General features: G+C 38.6%; 4 protein-coding genes across 7 annotated transcripts; 2 read left to right on the top strand and 2 right to left on the bottom strand.

The window, feature by feature from the left end:
- The first annotated feature begins 496 nt into the window (after positions 1-496).
- LOC6563907 (50S ribosomal protein L1) lies at positions 497-1,940 on the top strand. The gene is made up of 3 exons (XM_001989621.2): positions 497-830; positions 897-1,206; positions 1,264-1,940. The coding sequence occupies exons 1-3, from the start codon at positions 640-642 to the stop codon at positions 1,831-1,833; spliced, it is 1,071 nt and encodes a 356-aa protein (XP_001989657.1). The 5' UTR covers positions 497-639; the 3' UTR covers positions 1,834-1,940.
- Positions 1,914-3,543, bottom strand: LOC6563906 (GDP-fucose transporter 1). Its single transcript, XM_001989620.3, has 3 exons — positions 3,324-3,543; positions 2,535-3,258; positions 1,914-2,449 (listed from the first exon to the last, which is right to left on the bottom strand). The coding sequence occupies exons 1-3, from the start codon at positions 3,398-3,400 to the stop codon at positions 2,237-2,239; spliced, it is 1,014 nt and encodes a 337-aa protein (XP_001989656.1). The 5' UTR covers positions 3,401-3,543; the 3' UTR covers positions 1,914-2,236.
- A 55-nt stretch (positions 3,544-3,598) lies between these two features.
- On the bottom strand, positions 3,599-4,405 carry LOC6563905 (protein SGT1 homolog). The gene has a single exon (XM_001989619.2). The coding sequence runs from the start codon at positions 4,305-4,307 to the stop codon at positions 3,768-3,770; it is 540 nt and encodes a 179-aa protein (XP_001989655.1). The 5' UTR covers positions 4,308-4,405; the 3' UTR covers positions 3,599-3,767.
- A 263-nt stretch (positions 4,406-4,668) lies between these two features.
- LOC6563904 (protein kinase C) lies at positions 4,669-14,100 on the top strand. 4 transcript variants are annotated; one of them, XM_032737056.1, is made up of 11 exons: positions 4,669-5,080; positions 6,902-7,261; positions 7,331-7,524; positions 7,948-8,023; positions 8,075-8,187; positions 8,259-8,332; positions 9,113-9,144; positions 10,903-10,973; positions 11,041-12,253; positions 12,323-12,462; positions 12,534-14,100. In XM_032737056.1, the coding sequence occupies exons 2-11, from the start codon at positions 7,108-7,110 to the stop codon at positions 12,693-12,695; spliced, it is 2,229 nt and encodes a 742-aa protein (XP_032592947.1). In that variant the 5' UTR covers positions 4,669-5,080; positions 6,902-7,107; the 3' UTR covers positions 12,696-14,100. The 4 variants fall into 4 exon arrangements, with proteins under 4 accessions (XP_032592947.1, XP_001989654.1, XP_043071174.1 ...); XM_001989618.3 differs by having other exon boundaries at positions 4,672-5,080; positions 7,948-8,005; XM_043215239.1 differs by lacking the exons at positions 4,669-5,080; positions 6,902-7,261; positions 7,331-7,524; positions 9,113-9,144 and having other exon boundaries at positions 7,947-8,005.
- Positions 14,101-14,412: the final 312 nt, after the last annotated feature.

Genomic DNA, 14,412 nt, shown 5'->3' on the forward strand with positions numbered 1-14,412 from the left:
TATATACACATATGGATGTCACGGAGAGTAGTACTCTTTATTGCCCCTTGAATTTCTCTTGTTAACGCAATTATGAAGAAACCATTTCTTATCAAATCTAATTTTTCTCTGGTTTATTGAATGGATATTTAAAGTAGTTCTTTTTTTAAAAATGTCCCAACAGATATTTGTAACTGCCTTAAAGCAGATATGTCTTTGCTAAATTTCCCAAACATAGTTAATTGGCTCTACATGGTTTGAAACTTGGATTAAATGGATTTTTACTGCAACAATTATTGTTTAAAATGAAGACCGATTTTAGCAAAACAATATGTGCAATATATCTTAATCTTTTTATGTATAATTTTTTAGTAAAGTTTTTAATTAAGTTGAAGTAAAATCAGCCTAAGAACAGCTGGATTGACTATTTATGCTGTTCTGTTGGCATATTTTACAAAACACCTGATTTGTTATCGATAATCTAAATCTGATTGGAGCTATGTGAGTGAGAATATCGAAATACGATAGTTTTTCGATAGTGTGTTGGTCGCTGCTGCTGTTGTGTTATGATTTTGTATAAAACAGCCGGGAAATAGTAAAAATTATATAATTATAACTGAATAATACAACTACGGTGACTGAATAATAAATACATCAGAAATGTTATCACTTCTATCAACAATGCGTACTCTTGTCGTACGCCAGCAAGCGGGAGAAGCATTGCGCTGCTTGCACCTGACCGCAGTCGCGGAGGCTGCGCGCAAGGGAACCCGTGAGAAGGCACGCAAGAAGAAGGTCAAAGTGGAGGTAAAGAAGGTGGGATTCATCCCCCACAACCAGCGAGACAAAAAGTGAGTGCAGCAATTGCAATGTTCATACACTTTATAAATATTAATGCCATGAATTCAAATTGTCAGAATCAATGTTAAGCGTGCGGACAAACACGTGGATGATTCCTGGAAGCAGGTGCCCAAAGATGACGTCTATGTGGGACGTTATTATCGATGGCCCGTGTATACGGTGGCCGAGGCCATACAGTGTCATCGGGAGACGCATCATCCCAGCATGTACAATGTGCCCAATGCACCGCTAAACGTGGAGATCGAATTAAATATGCAAGGAGAAAAGGCGACGAGATTTGTGGATAACTTTCAGCGGATGGCCATGATACCGCACAAATTCCATCACGGCGAGGAGCGCAAAATCATAGTATTCACAAAGGGCAACGTAAGTACATTCGGTGAGCAAATAACTGTTATGTTTGCTGACAAAATGCATTTACAGGAAGAGATTGCAGAAGCACGAGGAGCAGGCGCCTCCCTTGTGGGTGGCGTGGAGTTGATCAAGGACATAACCGGGGGCGAGCTGCTGCTATCCGACTATCAATTCATCATTGCACATCCCAATATACTAGCCGAACTGGTCGCACTGCGTGGCCTGATGAAACGCAAGTTTCCAAATCCTAAGAGCGAAACGCTGGGCACAAATCTGGCCGAAATGATTGTGAAATTCTCCAATGGCATCGCCTACAGTGCAGCCAAGGACGAATACCAGCAGAACTTTGGCCTGATAACGGCCAGCGTGGGCACGCTGGACATGGATGCCCAACATCTGGAGGAGAATGTACGCTTTCTATTGCAGGATGTGAACACAATGCGACCAAAACGTGATGGTCGCTTTATAACTCGCGTCCTGCTCAAGAGTGCGCCCAGCAGCGAGCAGCTGAAAATCGATCCATTTGTATATATATCGGAGTTATACGACAAGAGTGCTGCCAAATCAAGTAGAGATGCCAAGAAGGAAGTGGCACCAGCAGAACCACAAGCTGCTGCTGCAGCAGCTGCGGCAAATTAGATTTTGTTAAATTTGATTGTTTACTTACAGAGGCGATAGCTTTAATGGATCAATTTGTGCATTGGCGGAATCGGAATACATATTTTTTAAACATTATTTACTTTTAAGGAACGTGTTTTTATTCCACAATAATTAAGAGCTGTTGTCCGTCTTTGGGTTAACTTACATATTGTATAAAGTCTATGCGTATGCATATATATAAAAAAGGTAAATAGATATTTGTGTGTCTTGACAATTAAGAGGAGTTCTGACGCTTAACACTTGCAACACACTCACTGGAAATAATTGCACAATACAATTTGCTAGAAGAGCCAATTTTTCAAATTTTCTTGCATAGCCACATATGCACTTTAGAAATAATACATCATATTTTTTTAGGGAAAATTGTTGTTTTGATTTGCGCTTATGCTTTTAATGTTGCCGCGTTGCGCTGCTGATGCTGCTGCAACATTTCTAGCTGCTTGACGCGAGTATAGGCGGCACTAGCCAGCAAGACGACTATATTCGAGATCCACCAGATCGATGAACGTACATCGTTGTAATACTGCGTGGCAATAACTGTTTGGGCACACGCCTTAGCCGTGCCAGAGATGTTGTGAGTTAGAGGCGAAGTAACCTGTAATCAGCAGATGGTTGATAAGCATTAAACACAACATACTACCTAACAACCTACTGCTACCTGCGTTTGCTGATTCACTTACCTTTATCTCTAAAGCTGTGACAAAGCCAATGGCAAAACCACAAAATCCACTCAGCGTCATCGCGGCCCAAAACCAGCCAGCCCACAAATGTTGATATGCCAGAATTGTGCCCAATTCACCATTTAGTATAATCAATGGCAGAAATAACAGCGTGGAATACAAATTATTGTAATAGCTAATTAGCCAGATTTCCTGATTGACGTACGACAGCGATTTCTTCGTTTGAATCGAGTACATGGCCAGCGCCAGGGAGCTGAGCACACCGAAGATTGTGCCACGCCAGGAAAAGGCAAGCGTTAGACTCTCCTGATCCACACCCAGCCAAAATCCGACCACAATTGTTGCACAGCACAATAAGCACTTGAAGCTGGTGCGTTGACGCAGAATCACATAAGTCAGCACCACACTAAACACTGTCGTCAGGGAGCGTCCGATGTAGTAGAAGGCCACCGTCACATAGGTCAGCGACAAGTTATTGGCACCAATCATAAGCGTATAGAGCACAGATAGCGGCAACAGCTTCCGAAATGTATCAATGTCCAGTGGATTACCCTCCGGAAAGGTGAATACGCTGGGATACTTGCGGCTCAGGCAACTCATCAATAAACAAATGACTGTGGAGACAACGCATTGGAACCAGGACATGAACAAGGGTGCGCCCAAATTCACTGTTTCGCTGCTCAGCAGATGCTTGTTCACAAAAACCGTCAATATGGAAGTGCACCTGGCCGACAAATGAAACGTGTTCAATATGTAAAAGATAAGCTGATAAAATTATATTTTGCTTACCAATAGAGCGCCACAACAAAGAATATTTTTAGATATTTATTCACCAACCGATTGTGCTCTTCTAGATTCTTATACATTTTGAGCGGAGTTCCAGGCAAATATACATGCGTCGTATTACAAAATATAAATACAAAATTGAGCGTCGTTGCACAGAGCCGGCTGTCGATCAGCTGTTTTCGTTACAGTTCGCCCTGCTGTTAGAGCTACCACCCACAACACAGCACACACACAAAAATTAATAATAATTTTGTGTTTAATATTAAACTCAATTTTTGATTTAAAATTAATTAGTTTTTATTATTATGTTAGAATCAACATTTTTTCTTTTACTTGCTGTCTGCTGTATATTTATTTTGTGTGCTTCTTAATGTTTAGTGTTGTGTAAGTTCCACGCATCGATGCATTTATGCGGTTCTCTTTGCTCTCTCTTTCGCATCTTCTTCTTTATTTGTCCCATTGGCGGAATTCGGTGCCTTCGGGCGGCTTAACGGTCACCGTCTCTTTGGACACCTCGTTCCAGTTGGTGCTCAGCACAGTGCCACCGGATTCTGAGAATGATTTATTCATGGCCTTCTGCACTTCCGGTGTGGATGTGCTGTAGATTTTTTTGAATAGATGATTCAAGGCCGCCTCCCCCTTGGCCGACATCTCGTCATTTTTCTCCTCCTCGCTGACCAAACGATCCCAGTTTTTTGCCTGCAGGGTCGGCAGTGCTGCGACATCTGCCTTTTGCTCGAGGCTTTCCCAGCGAACGCCCGTCTCTTTGGCCAATGTTATTTCCACCTTGGTGGCATAGGCCTTGTGTGAGGAGCGCTCCACATTAATGGGATGGAGCAGTTGGAGCAGCAGCTCATAGCCATCTGCAGTCATTTGGACTTTTTGCGGCTCAATGTTAACGACGTAATTTTTGTCTGTGGCTCCCTTCAGCAGAACTGTTATGACCACCTTGGTCTCCGATTGGTACCAGTCATGTCGCACCGACATTCTGCGTCGAATTTAATGACAGATTCTAAATAATTCGGGAGGATTTTTAAATTAATCAAGAGCAAAAAATACTATGACAGGGAAATATCTAGAAAACAAATAGAGTTGCCTACAAATAAACAGATCAGCTGTACTGTCAGTGCCAGTGTGACACCGCGAAAGTCCTAAAAACCAATCCATAATTTATTAAAAATTGCTCATTTTATTCACCCTTTTTTATTTAGAAGTTATATATATAGTTTATAAGACAATTTTAAAGTTTTACTTAAATTTCATTGATTTAGTTTTAAATGGTATTTTTTCAGCTAGAATTCGATTTCTCATTTCATTTGGTATTTCCATGCAGTGGATGTGCAGCCACACTGACCTATGTAATTGTCAAAGGCAAAGGCGAGCGAGAGGCGATAAATAATTTTTAATTTTACTTCGACTAACCGTTCGCGAAATGAAATTCTATTGTCGAAAAATGTTGGAAAGTGTGTTTGTATGAGAAATAAGTGTAAACACATTGCCATTGTCCAAGCTAAATGCAAATTCCTTGAATATTTCCAATTGGAATTTTGTGCAAACAGGGTGTCTGTTCGCGTATGTGTGTGTGCGTGTGTGTGCTTGTGCCTGTGTATGTGCCATCCTTAATTTTTTCGCACATATGTATGTATGTAGCTGAACATTTTTCTCTAATATACCAACAATCGAGAGCGAGCGCACACACAGCGAGAGCAAAGAGAGCAGCACGGCGCACAGCCACAGCCACGGTACCCTTGCGAGAAAAGGTAAGTAATTGAGGTGTAATGTAATGTAATGTCCACCAATTTCCCCGAAGGTCTGCTCTGCGCGCTGTAAAAGCTCTTTAAATTATATATGTACATATGCATGTGTATATTTTTATGCCGCTTCTTTTCACACAGCTGGAGTATATGGATTATAAAAACATTTTGATTGCCTATAAGTTAAAAGAAAGTTTAAATTAGAATTTCACCAAAAAAAAAGTCGGCTTAAAGTAAAAAAAAAAATCGAATTAAAAAAATGATTGTACTTTCGAAAGTAATGGATTTGTGTGTATTAATACAGTACCTTGTTTATGAAAATTATGCTTTTTGGACCAGTGTGCGCTGTCATATTTGGGTCATTCGAGTACTGCGCCTGTCTGTTTGGTTCTTTTCTGTTTGTTCTCTGTTGCTCTGCTCTTCAATGGAGCTCTGTGCGCTCTCTCTCTCTCTCTCACACACTCTCTCTCAAACTCTCTATCTCTCTTACAACCTATTGTGCATATAAGTTTTCAAGTGACATTTTTGTTGATTTAACGGTAATTGTAAATTAACGCGCTACTCGCAATTGTCATATTGTCAAATTTACTTGTGCAATTTGCATTTCGTTGTCTGTCCATTTGCTGTTTTGCCTTGCGTGTGTGTATTGTTTGTGCTGAAATGTGGCGTGTGTGTGTGTGTGTCTGTATGAGAATTTCTCGTGTTCTCATAAGAGATAGAGAGAAAGAGCCAGCGAGAGGGAGAGAGAGTATGTGCGCTGGGCTAGCAATCGCAATACTGCTACTTGTGGGTGGGTGTGCGTGTGTAAGTGAGTGAGTGGATGTTGCTCGTCTGTGTGTGGGGTGTTTGTGTGTGTGTGTGTGTGTGTGTGTGGCTGGCGCAGAGGTATTAGGATTGCTTGTTATTCTTTCTTTGTTGTTTTATTTGTGAAAAATATCTGCTACTGCTGCTATGTATGCACTGTCCGAGTGCCTGTCTCTATGTGTATGTGTGTGTGTGAGTGTGTTTATGAGTTGAAGGTAGTAAATACATAAAAAATAGAAAAATAATTGAACTGCACGTATAAGAATAATATGTAAAGGCAAATCAAAACTAACAACTAACAGCAGCAACAACAGCTTTGTTAAGGGCAAGTTTAATTGAGTTTTATCTTAGTGTTGTATCTCGACAAACATACAATATACAAATATACGAACACATACATACATACATACAGATGTATGTGATTATCTCTTGTGCGTTTCATAATTCGGCAAACGAATAAATTCCAATGCTGACTAACAACTCAAATCTTCTGAATGCTGAACGGAAGTGCAACAACGGGTGAAAAAATATATATATATTTATATGTGCGTTCCCATTTTAAATTGTTGTTGTCTGCTCCCATTTTCCATCAATGTCACAATTCGAGTGCGACCTTGAAATTCACTTAGGCCTACACTATGTACATACACTTATATTCATACACTTATACATACGAACATACATATACTTAATATGCAATTTGAAGTATGTCAATGACCTAGTCTAACAATATATTATGACACCTGCAACCAATTTCCAACTAAATGTGCTATTCGAACTAGTCCAGTTGGATTCATCTTATAATGTTAAGTAAAAGTCCAGCTATGTGCAATATTGCAAAAATCCATTTGAAGTCGTAGTAGTCGTAGTAGAATTCCATTTAATAAACCTTTAAGTTAAGACAGTTCTTATTGCCAACAATTGGTTTTCTTCTTTGCATTATAACTTTGCAAGTATAACTACATCAACCACCTGCAATTGGAGCATTGTTAAAATTAGATTTCTCTTTCAATTTTGTTTTAGTACAACTCCAACCACCTCTAATTGGCAGAGATCGAGTGAGCGACATCGTTTTTGTAACCACCGCAGCTGCATTCACGCGGCGTAGCCGACTACTCCTGCCAATAACCAGATCGCAACACCAATAACAACATCAAGATCAACAAGAAGAGCACACAACAACTTAGCACAACACACGACGCACACGTGCAGCTGAAACAATCAGCGAAATGTTTACGGGTAAACTGCAGATCAAGGTTTGCGAGGCGAGCGGCCTGCGTCCAACAGATTTCCAAAAGCGCCACAATTTAACATTTGGCAAATTGGCCGATGAGCAACTCATCGATCCTTACGTGTCCATAGATGTCGACGAGAGTCATTTTGGTGAGTTGACATGCCGACAATTTATTTAAATACTATAAATATTAATCAATTTCATTGATTCCCAATAAGATCGCTCGACAACAAGACCAAAGACGTTCGATCCGGTATGGAACGAACAGTTCGTCCACGACGTCAACAATGCGCGCAACATCAATTTAACTGTTTTTCATGATGCCGCCCTGCCGCCGGATGATTTTGTCGCCAATTGCATTATTCCATTTGAGGATCTAATTCAGAGCGAGTCCGGAGTTCCGGATCTATGGGTGCGTGGTAGTTCCTTATATACTACATATTTCTATAAATGTCGAGACATCTAAGTTCAATGATCCTTGCAGAATAGAAGTACATTTTAGACGAGCTTCTTGTTGCTATTTTGTTTTTTGATATTTATTTGATTAGTATGATATAGAACCACATTTCTTTTAATAGCCTTGCAGATTATTATCTGACCCTTTGTTAATATTTGCCAATATTTTAGTATACTTCAGCTCAGTTTAAATAAAGTAATAACTAAGCAGTCTTTGTTTTTGTCAGTCAGGATTTTAAAATTTCTTTATTTTTTATTTTGTCAATTTATGAAAATGAAAATTGTTTACTGATTAATTGACTGAGTTTGTAAGGGCCTCCAATTTACGTATAAACATATTTTTTGATATTGAAATGCTAACACGATTTCCGTTTTGCAGATTAACCTGGAGCCACAAGGCAAAATTCATGTCATTATCGATCTGAAGAACCGCAATGGTAGGCATGAGCATTATGGTTAGTTATGTTCATTCATTGTAAGGCACCATAAACTAATCGAATTTACAGATCAAGCTAAAGTTGACGCCGAGGTGGAGAAGACTGTGGCCGTTAACAAGGAGTTCAAAGAACGTGCCGGATTCAATCGACGCCGTGGTGCTATGCGCCGTCGTGTGCATCAGGTACAGTAAACCCCGTCATCCAGAAACCAAACCAAAACTGATCAATAATCAATTTAATCTCTTTACGACAGGTCAACGGGCATAAGTTTATGGCTACATTCTTGCGGCAACCGACCTTCTGTTCACATTGTCGTGAATTTATTTGGTGAGTGTTTCAAAATGTCACATTAAACTCCACCTACATACATATACATACAATATGTATGCTCTGAGCGTACAGCCAAGTTGGCCATCCATCTACAGTACCATTTTTAAGTTGTAATTGCAGTGATTAATATTTTTAATTCTTTGATTTTTCAATTTGTATGATTTACACAACAACAACAACAAAAAACCCACACACAGTTGTGTTTTTTTTTTGTATTTTATATGATTTACAAAAAACACATACATCAAACAAAAACATTGTCATTGCTCTTATATCTTTTATCTCTTCTCTATTTGATTTTGATTTTTTGCTAACTATTAAATAGTTGTTTATTTTTTCTATCCACATCAACACCTATTGATTTCGATGTATTTGTATCGTAATCGTAACCGACACACAAATCTTTTTGGGTTCCACTACGTATTTTAGCTATCTTATGCATAAGTTTTTTAGTTTTATATACATATCTCTCTTGATTAACCATGTTCACATAATCATAATTCACACACATAATTGGGTTTGATTAGAGCTGCAGTTTTTTTTCTCACTGGGTTGGTCTCTCATGCTACTTACATATGCTTGACTTTCATCTTTTGGGTTCCGTGCTACGGGCTTACTTCTATATTTTCTATGCATAGTTTTTTTTTATGGTTTTTCGCATTCATTCATGCCTACACAAACGAAAAGAAAAAAGAAAACACCCACACATACACTCATCCATTCAGTTATAAAAGAAATATATATGCAATAGCCACGGAATTTCTTGCCTTTTTGCAGGGGAATTGGTAAACAAGGCTATCAATGTCAAGGTATGTGTTTTGCTTACAATTAAAAAAGGAATTTCTCACAGAGATCCAAAGGTCTCTGCGAATAGCATTAAACAATATTAAAACCAAACAAAAACAAAACAAAAAACAAGCTATTCATCACTTGCATTTGCTCGTTTCATTCGTTCGTTGTATGTTGATGTTGTTCAGTTTCAGTCAAACTAAAAAAAAACACAAAAAAAGAAAGAAAGAAACAAAAATATCATTTGCCTTTAATACTTAGCTGCATTATCGATTTTAATGAACATCACAAGGAAAGTTTATACTATTTAGTTAACGTCGTCGTTGCCGCTGCTGTTGTCGCCTCTTTCTACGCATTTGTCCATGCACCAAAGTAATGCATTTGTCTATTCAGTTTGTTTTTTTGTTGTTTATTTTTAAGTACACACATTTTGACTGTTTTACATGTGTTGTCCTGTCTGTCAGCAAGCATACTAATCGTTAAATGTTAAGCTCGATTGCCAGAGAGAGAAAGTAATCTTAAGAGTTATAAGAGAGGTAAAGATCATTCTATTTACTTAAGTATTTGTAATAAGAACATGTAAGAATAACATAGAATAGATTTGCCATAAGGAGAATTATTTAAGTAGACACGGAAAACGATTAAGTCACTTTATTTAAATTAAATAAATAAGATTATGATATGACGCAAATTGTTCATGTTTGCTTCAGTTATCTGAAAGCAGCAAAGTTGAGCATTCAACAAATACGAATGCTGTAGTCTAGAGAAAGCTCGACTAGAAGATACCCTAAACCCAGTCTTTAAATTTACTTAAGAGCTAGAAGTAATAATGCATTTTCAATGGAAAAATTCAACTTATTAGTCAGCGAGTCGTGATAGTTATAACTATGATTATGCTATGAACATTTTTTAAACTCTTCATGAACCTTACTAAAATGCATGCAAAAAAAAAGAAGATTTTTGTTATAGATGTAGTTTTTATATATGTTTTAATTTCAATTTTGTAAATCTAAAGTCCATTTGCAAGGCATCTCAAATTGATGGGCAGAATTCTGATTACGGTGGCCACATAAGGTACAAATGTCCCAATTTAAAAATATGATGGTCAACGAAATCTGTTAAAACGTATTTGCTTTTGTTGTTAAATAATTGCAACCTATTTTTAAACACGATAAAATTCATGATTAGCAGTAAATATGCTAATTTGATTGATTTTTTTATATTTGTATTTTGTGGCTCACACATTAGATTGAACTTCGTGGAAAACTATCACGTCATTTAGTTGTGGTTATTAATGTTTTTGTTGTTATACTGATGCTTAAGCACTTGAGGCAATACAAAATAATTAATCTTAACTCTGACAAATTGCACGTCACAAGCAACAACATTTGCACAGTTACACATGTGATTAAACAGTTTTATTGTTGTCCACTAAAATAAAGAAAACTAATTTGCATATGACGACAAACACACACACACACACACACTCCTGCATACACACACACACACACACACATACTCTAACTTTGATGTTATGTAACATCGAACATGCTAATTTCTCAGTGTGTCTAACCTCTGAATGTGTACAAAATGAATGATCTTCAAAGTAGCTTTGTAAATATTTACATAGTCAATGCATATATCAGTAAACGTACTGCACTATTGTCTGTCTGCCACATTAGTTATCCCGATGGGGATGATGAGAGATGAGCAGCTTGTATAGGTGCCTAATTGACTGACCAATTAATGAGATTATATTTTGATCTAATCATTTATAGTCTGCACCTTAGTTGTACATAAAAAATGCCATCTGTCAGTGGTCTCCAAGTGTCCTGGCATGCGCGATGAGGTTAGTATATGGTATTTATTCAAAAGATTCAAATACTGATTCTTATTGTTATTTATTCATAATGTAGCAGCTAGCCAAAGTGGAAGTGGTGCCGGCCGGCCAGAGATTCAATGTGAATGTGCCGCATCGGTTTATGGTGCACAATTATAAGCGATTTACATTCTGCGATCATTGCGGTTCGCTGCTCTACGGACTCATCAAGCAGGGACTGCAGTGCGAGACATGTTACATGAACGTCCACAAGCGGTGCCAGAAGAATGTGGCCAACACGTGCGGCATCAATACCAAGCAAATGGCCGAGATACTCAGCTCGCTGGGCATCTCGCCAGATAAGCAGGGGCAGCAGCCGCGACGCTCCAAATACTTGAGTCAACCCGGTGGCGAGGATAATTATGGCGCCTCGCTGGGAGGCGAGGGTGGCGACAATGTGCCGGGCGCCTCATTTCGCAGCAGCGCATTGTCGGTCGACAGTTTGGCCACGTCGACGACTACGCTGACCAGCGGCTACAATAGCAGCAGCTGCATGAGCATAACCGTGGGCGCTGGAGGAGGTTCGCGACCTGGCAAATGCTCACTGCTTGACTTTAACTTTATCAAGGTGCTGGGCAAGGGATCGTTTGGCAAGGTGATGCTAGCCGAGAAGAAGGGCTCCGATGAGATTTATGCCATTAAAGTGTTGAAGAAGGATGCGATCATCCAGGACGATGATGTCGACTGCACAATGACAGAAAAACGCATCCTGGCCCTGGCCGCCAATCATCCATTTCTCACGGCGCTACATTCGTGTTTTCAAACTCCAGATCGATTGTTCTTTGTCATGGAGTATGTGAACGGTGGTGATCTAATGTTTCAAATACAAAAGGCGCGTAGATTCGAGGCGGCCCGGGCCGCATTCTATGCGGCGGAGGTGACGCTCGCCCTGCAGTTTCTGCACACCCATGGTGTCATCTATCGCGATCTGAAGCTGGATAACATACTGCTCGACCAGGAGGGCCATTGTAAGCTCGCTGACTTTGGCATGTGCAAGGAGGGCATCATGAACGGCATGCTGACCACGACATTCTGTGGCACACCCGACTACATCGCTCCCGAGATACTCAAAGAGCAAGAGTACGGCGCCTCTGTCGACTGGTGGGCGCTCGGCGTACTCATGTATGAGATGATGGCCGGTCAACCGCCATTCGAGGCTGACAATGAGGATGAACTTTTCGACTCGATCATGCACGATGATGTGCTCTACCCGGTCTGGTTGTCCCGCGAAGCCGTGTCCATTTTGAAGGGTAAGCTCCTAAAACACTTACATAATTATTAACTTTACAACATTAATATAAAACTCATATCGACTTTAGGCTTTCTCACCAAGAATCCTGAGCAGCGTTTGGGCTGCACCGGCGATGAGAATGAAATCCGCAAGCATGCTTTCTTCAATAAACTAGACTGGAAGGAGCTGGAGAAGCGGAACATAAAACCACCATTCCGACCTAAAATGGTAAGTATATAAAGAACTAAAACCAAACAAAGAAAACGAGATAAGAAATCTAATTCACCATCTACGTGCAGAAAAATCCACGGGATGCCAACAATTTTGATGCCGAATTTACCAAAGAGGAGCCGGTGCTAACACCAATTGGTAATGATGTCATCGTTTGCATTAATCAGGACGAGTTCGCCGGCTTCTCATTTGTCAATCCCAAATTTGGGCCAGAGCGCAAGGTGTTTTAATGCGGCGTCCTCTGGATGATTGGATGGATATGCGCTTGATGTTAGCGGGAGATCGACCAGCAAACTTGGATAAGTCGAAATTTGAAGCACAGGGCAATTTGTTGTCGGGTTTTAAATGGTTGCAGCCCTATGCGACTATCTCTTACCCCATTCCTAGACCTAGCTTATCCCTAGCTCTTAAACCTAAAACTTTGCTTCCGTTGAACAATTTGTTTGAACGCTTTATTGTTGTCTGTTTCCAGTTGTCGTCTTTTATCATTTTAAAGTTATTTGTTTATTCGTTTTAAGTTATCTGTTGGAATTTACAAAAGCGAAACTCTTTAAAAAAAAAAAAACAAGAAAACAAAAAAAATCACAACTAAAAAGCAATTGCATAAAGAAAATGATTGGAGAGATCGCAATTTATATATAGATAGAAACGATTATATATCACGTATTCGGGAAGCGCGTAGAAAATCCTACAGTCGTCAACTACGACCAGTGCCAATAAACAATTAACTATAAATTGTATGCATAGACGTACGCACACACACACACAACCACACATGAGTACAAACACACACACCCATACACACACACACGAAATTATTGTTATGAATTTGTTTATATTATTCATATATTATTTATCGCTGTCTATCAGTCTATTTTAAAATCCTTTGCTTTTGCTCGTGTTAATGCTCAAAGCTAGGCGCTATTTTTGCAGCTTACCCAACCTATACCCCAGTACGATATAACATTAATATTATTACGTTGATTGCCCAAAAAAAAAGAAAGAGAAATCAACAAAGAAGCCCTGATCTAGTCAATGTTGTTGCAAATGCAGCGCCATGTTTTTTGTTATTAGTTTTTTATTTATTAACGTGCCGAATCTCAAGTTTCGCACCCAAATGCAGACAACATCGCAACAGCGCTGTCCACAGCGAATCTCAAGAGAATGTCACAACAGGCAATAAAATAAGCCGTCTGTATACACACACACACACACGCACACACACAGGCACACACACAAAGACAAATACACGCACACAGACAGACAGACAGACAGACACACAAGAAAATACGATTAAAATATATTAACTAACTTAATGCGTATTCGAACTCTTGCACAATTTCCTTCTCAAGTATTAAAGCGATATTATTTTAAAATTAACTTATTGTTATACATACATACAAACATAATATTATAACAACAAAATGAAATACAAATTATAAATAAATAAAAATGCAATAAAACCAAAAAAAAAATATGCAAACACAAGCAACAAAAACACACACAAAAACAACACAAATGCAGAAAATAAAACAATAACACTAAACTAAAAAAAAAAGAAAAAAAGGAGAAAAAACACAAAGCTTAGTCGTAAGATGAGAGCAAACTTTCAAGTAAAACAAAAACATTTCTAAATTCATATACATATATATTTTATGTAACACAAAATATATAAATACAAAAACAAAATGTGTTTAGTGGATAAGTTGGAGAAAATATAATATTTCAGTAAAGTATAACTATATATTATATATATATATATGGTTTATATATGTGTGTGTATATATATTAAATAATTAACTACATATATTTTAATATATATATATACATATATAAATATGTTCATAGAGTTAAAATAGTATATGTGAAATATGATGCAGTTAATGCTGTACAAAAACAAAGCAACAACAAAACAGAACACCGCTAATTCATATAATAATACCAATA

The sequence above is a fragment of the Drosophila grimshawi genome, unplaced genomic scaffold (assembly GCF_018153295.1).
Source record: "Drosophila grimshawi isolate 15287-2541.00 unplaced genomic scaffold, ASM1815329v1 contig_311, whole genome shotgun sequence".
NCBI lineage: Eukaryota > Metazoa > Arthropoda > Insecta > Diptera > Drosophilidae > Drosophila > Drosophila grimshawi.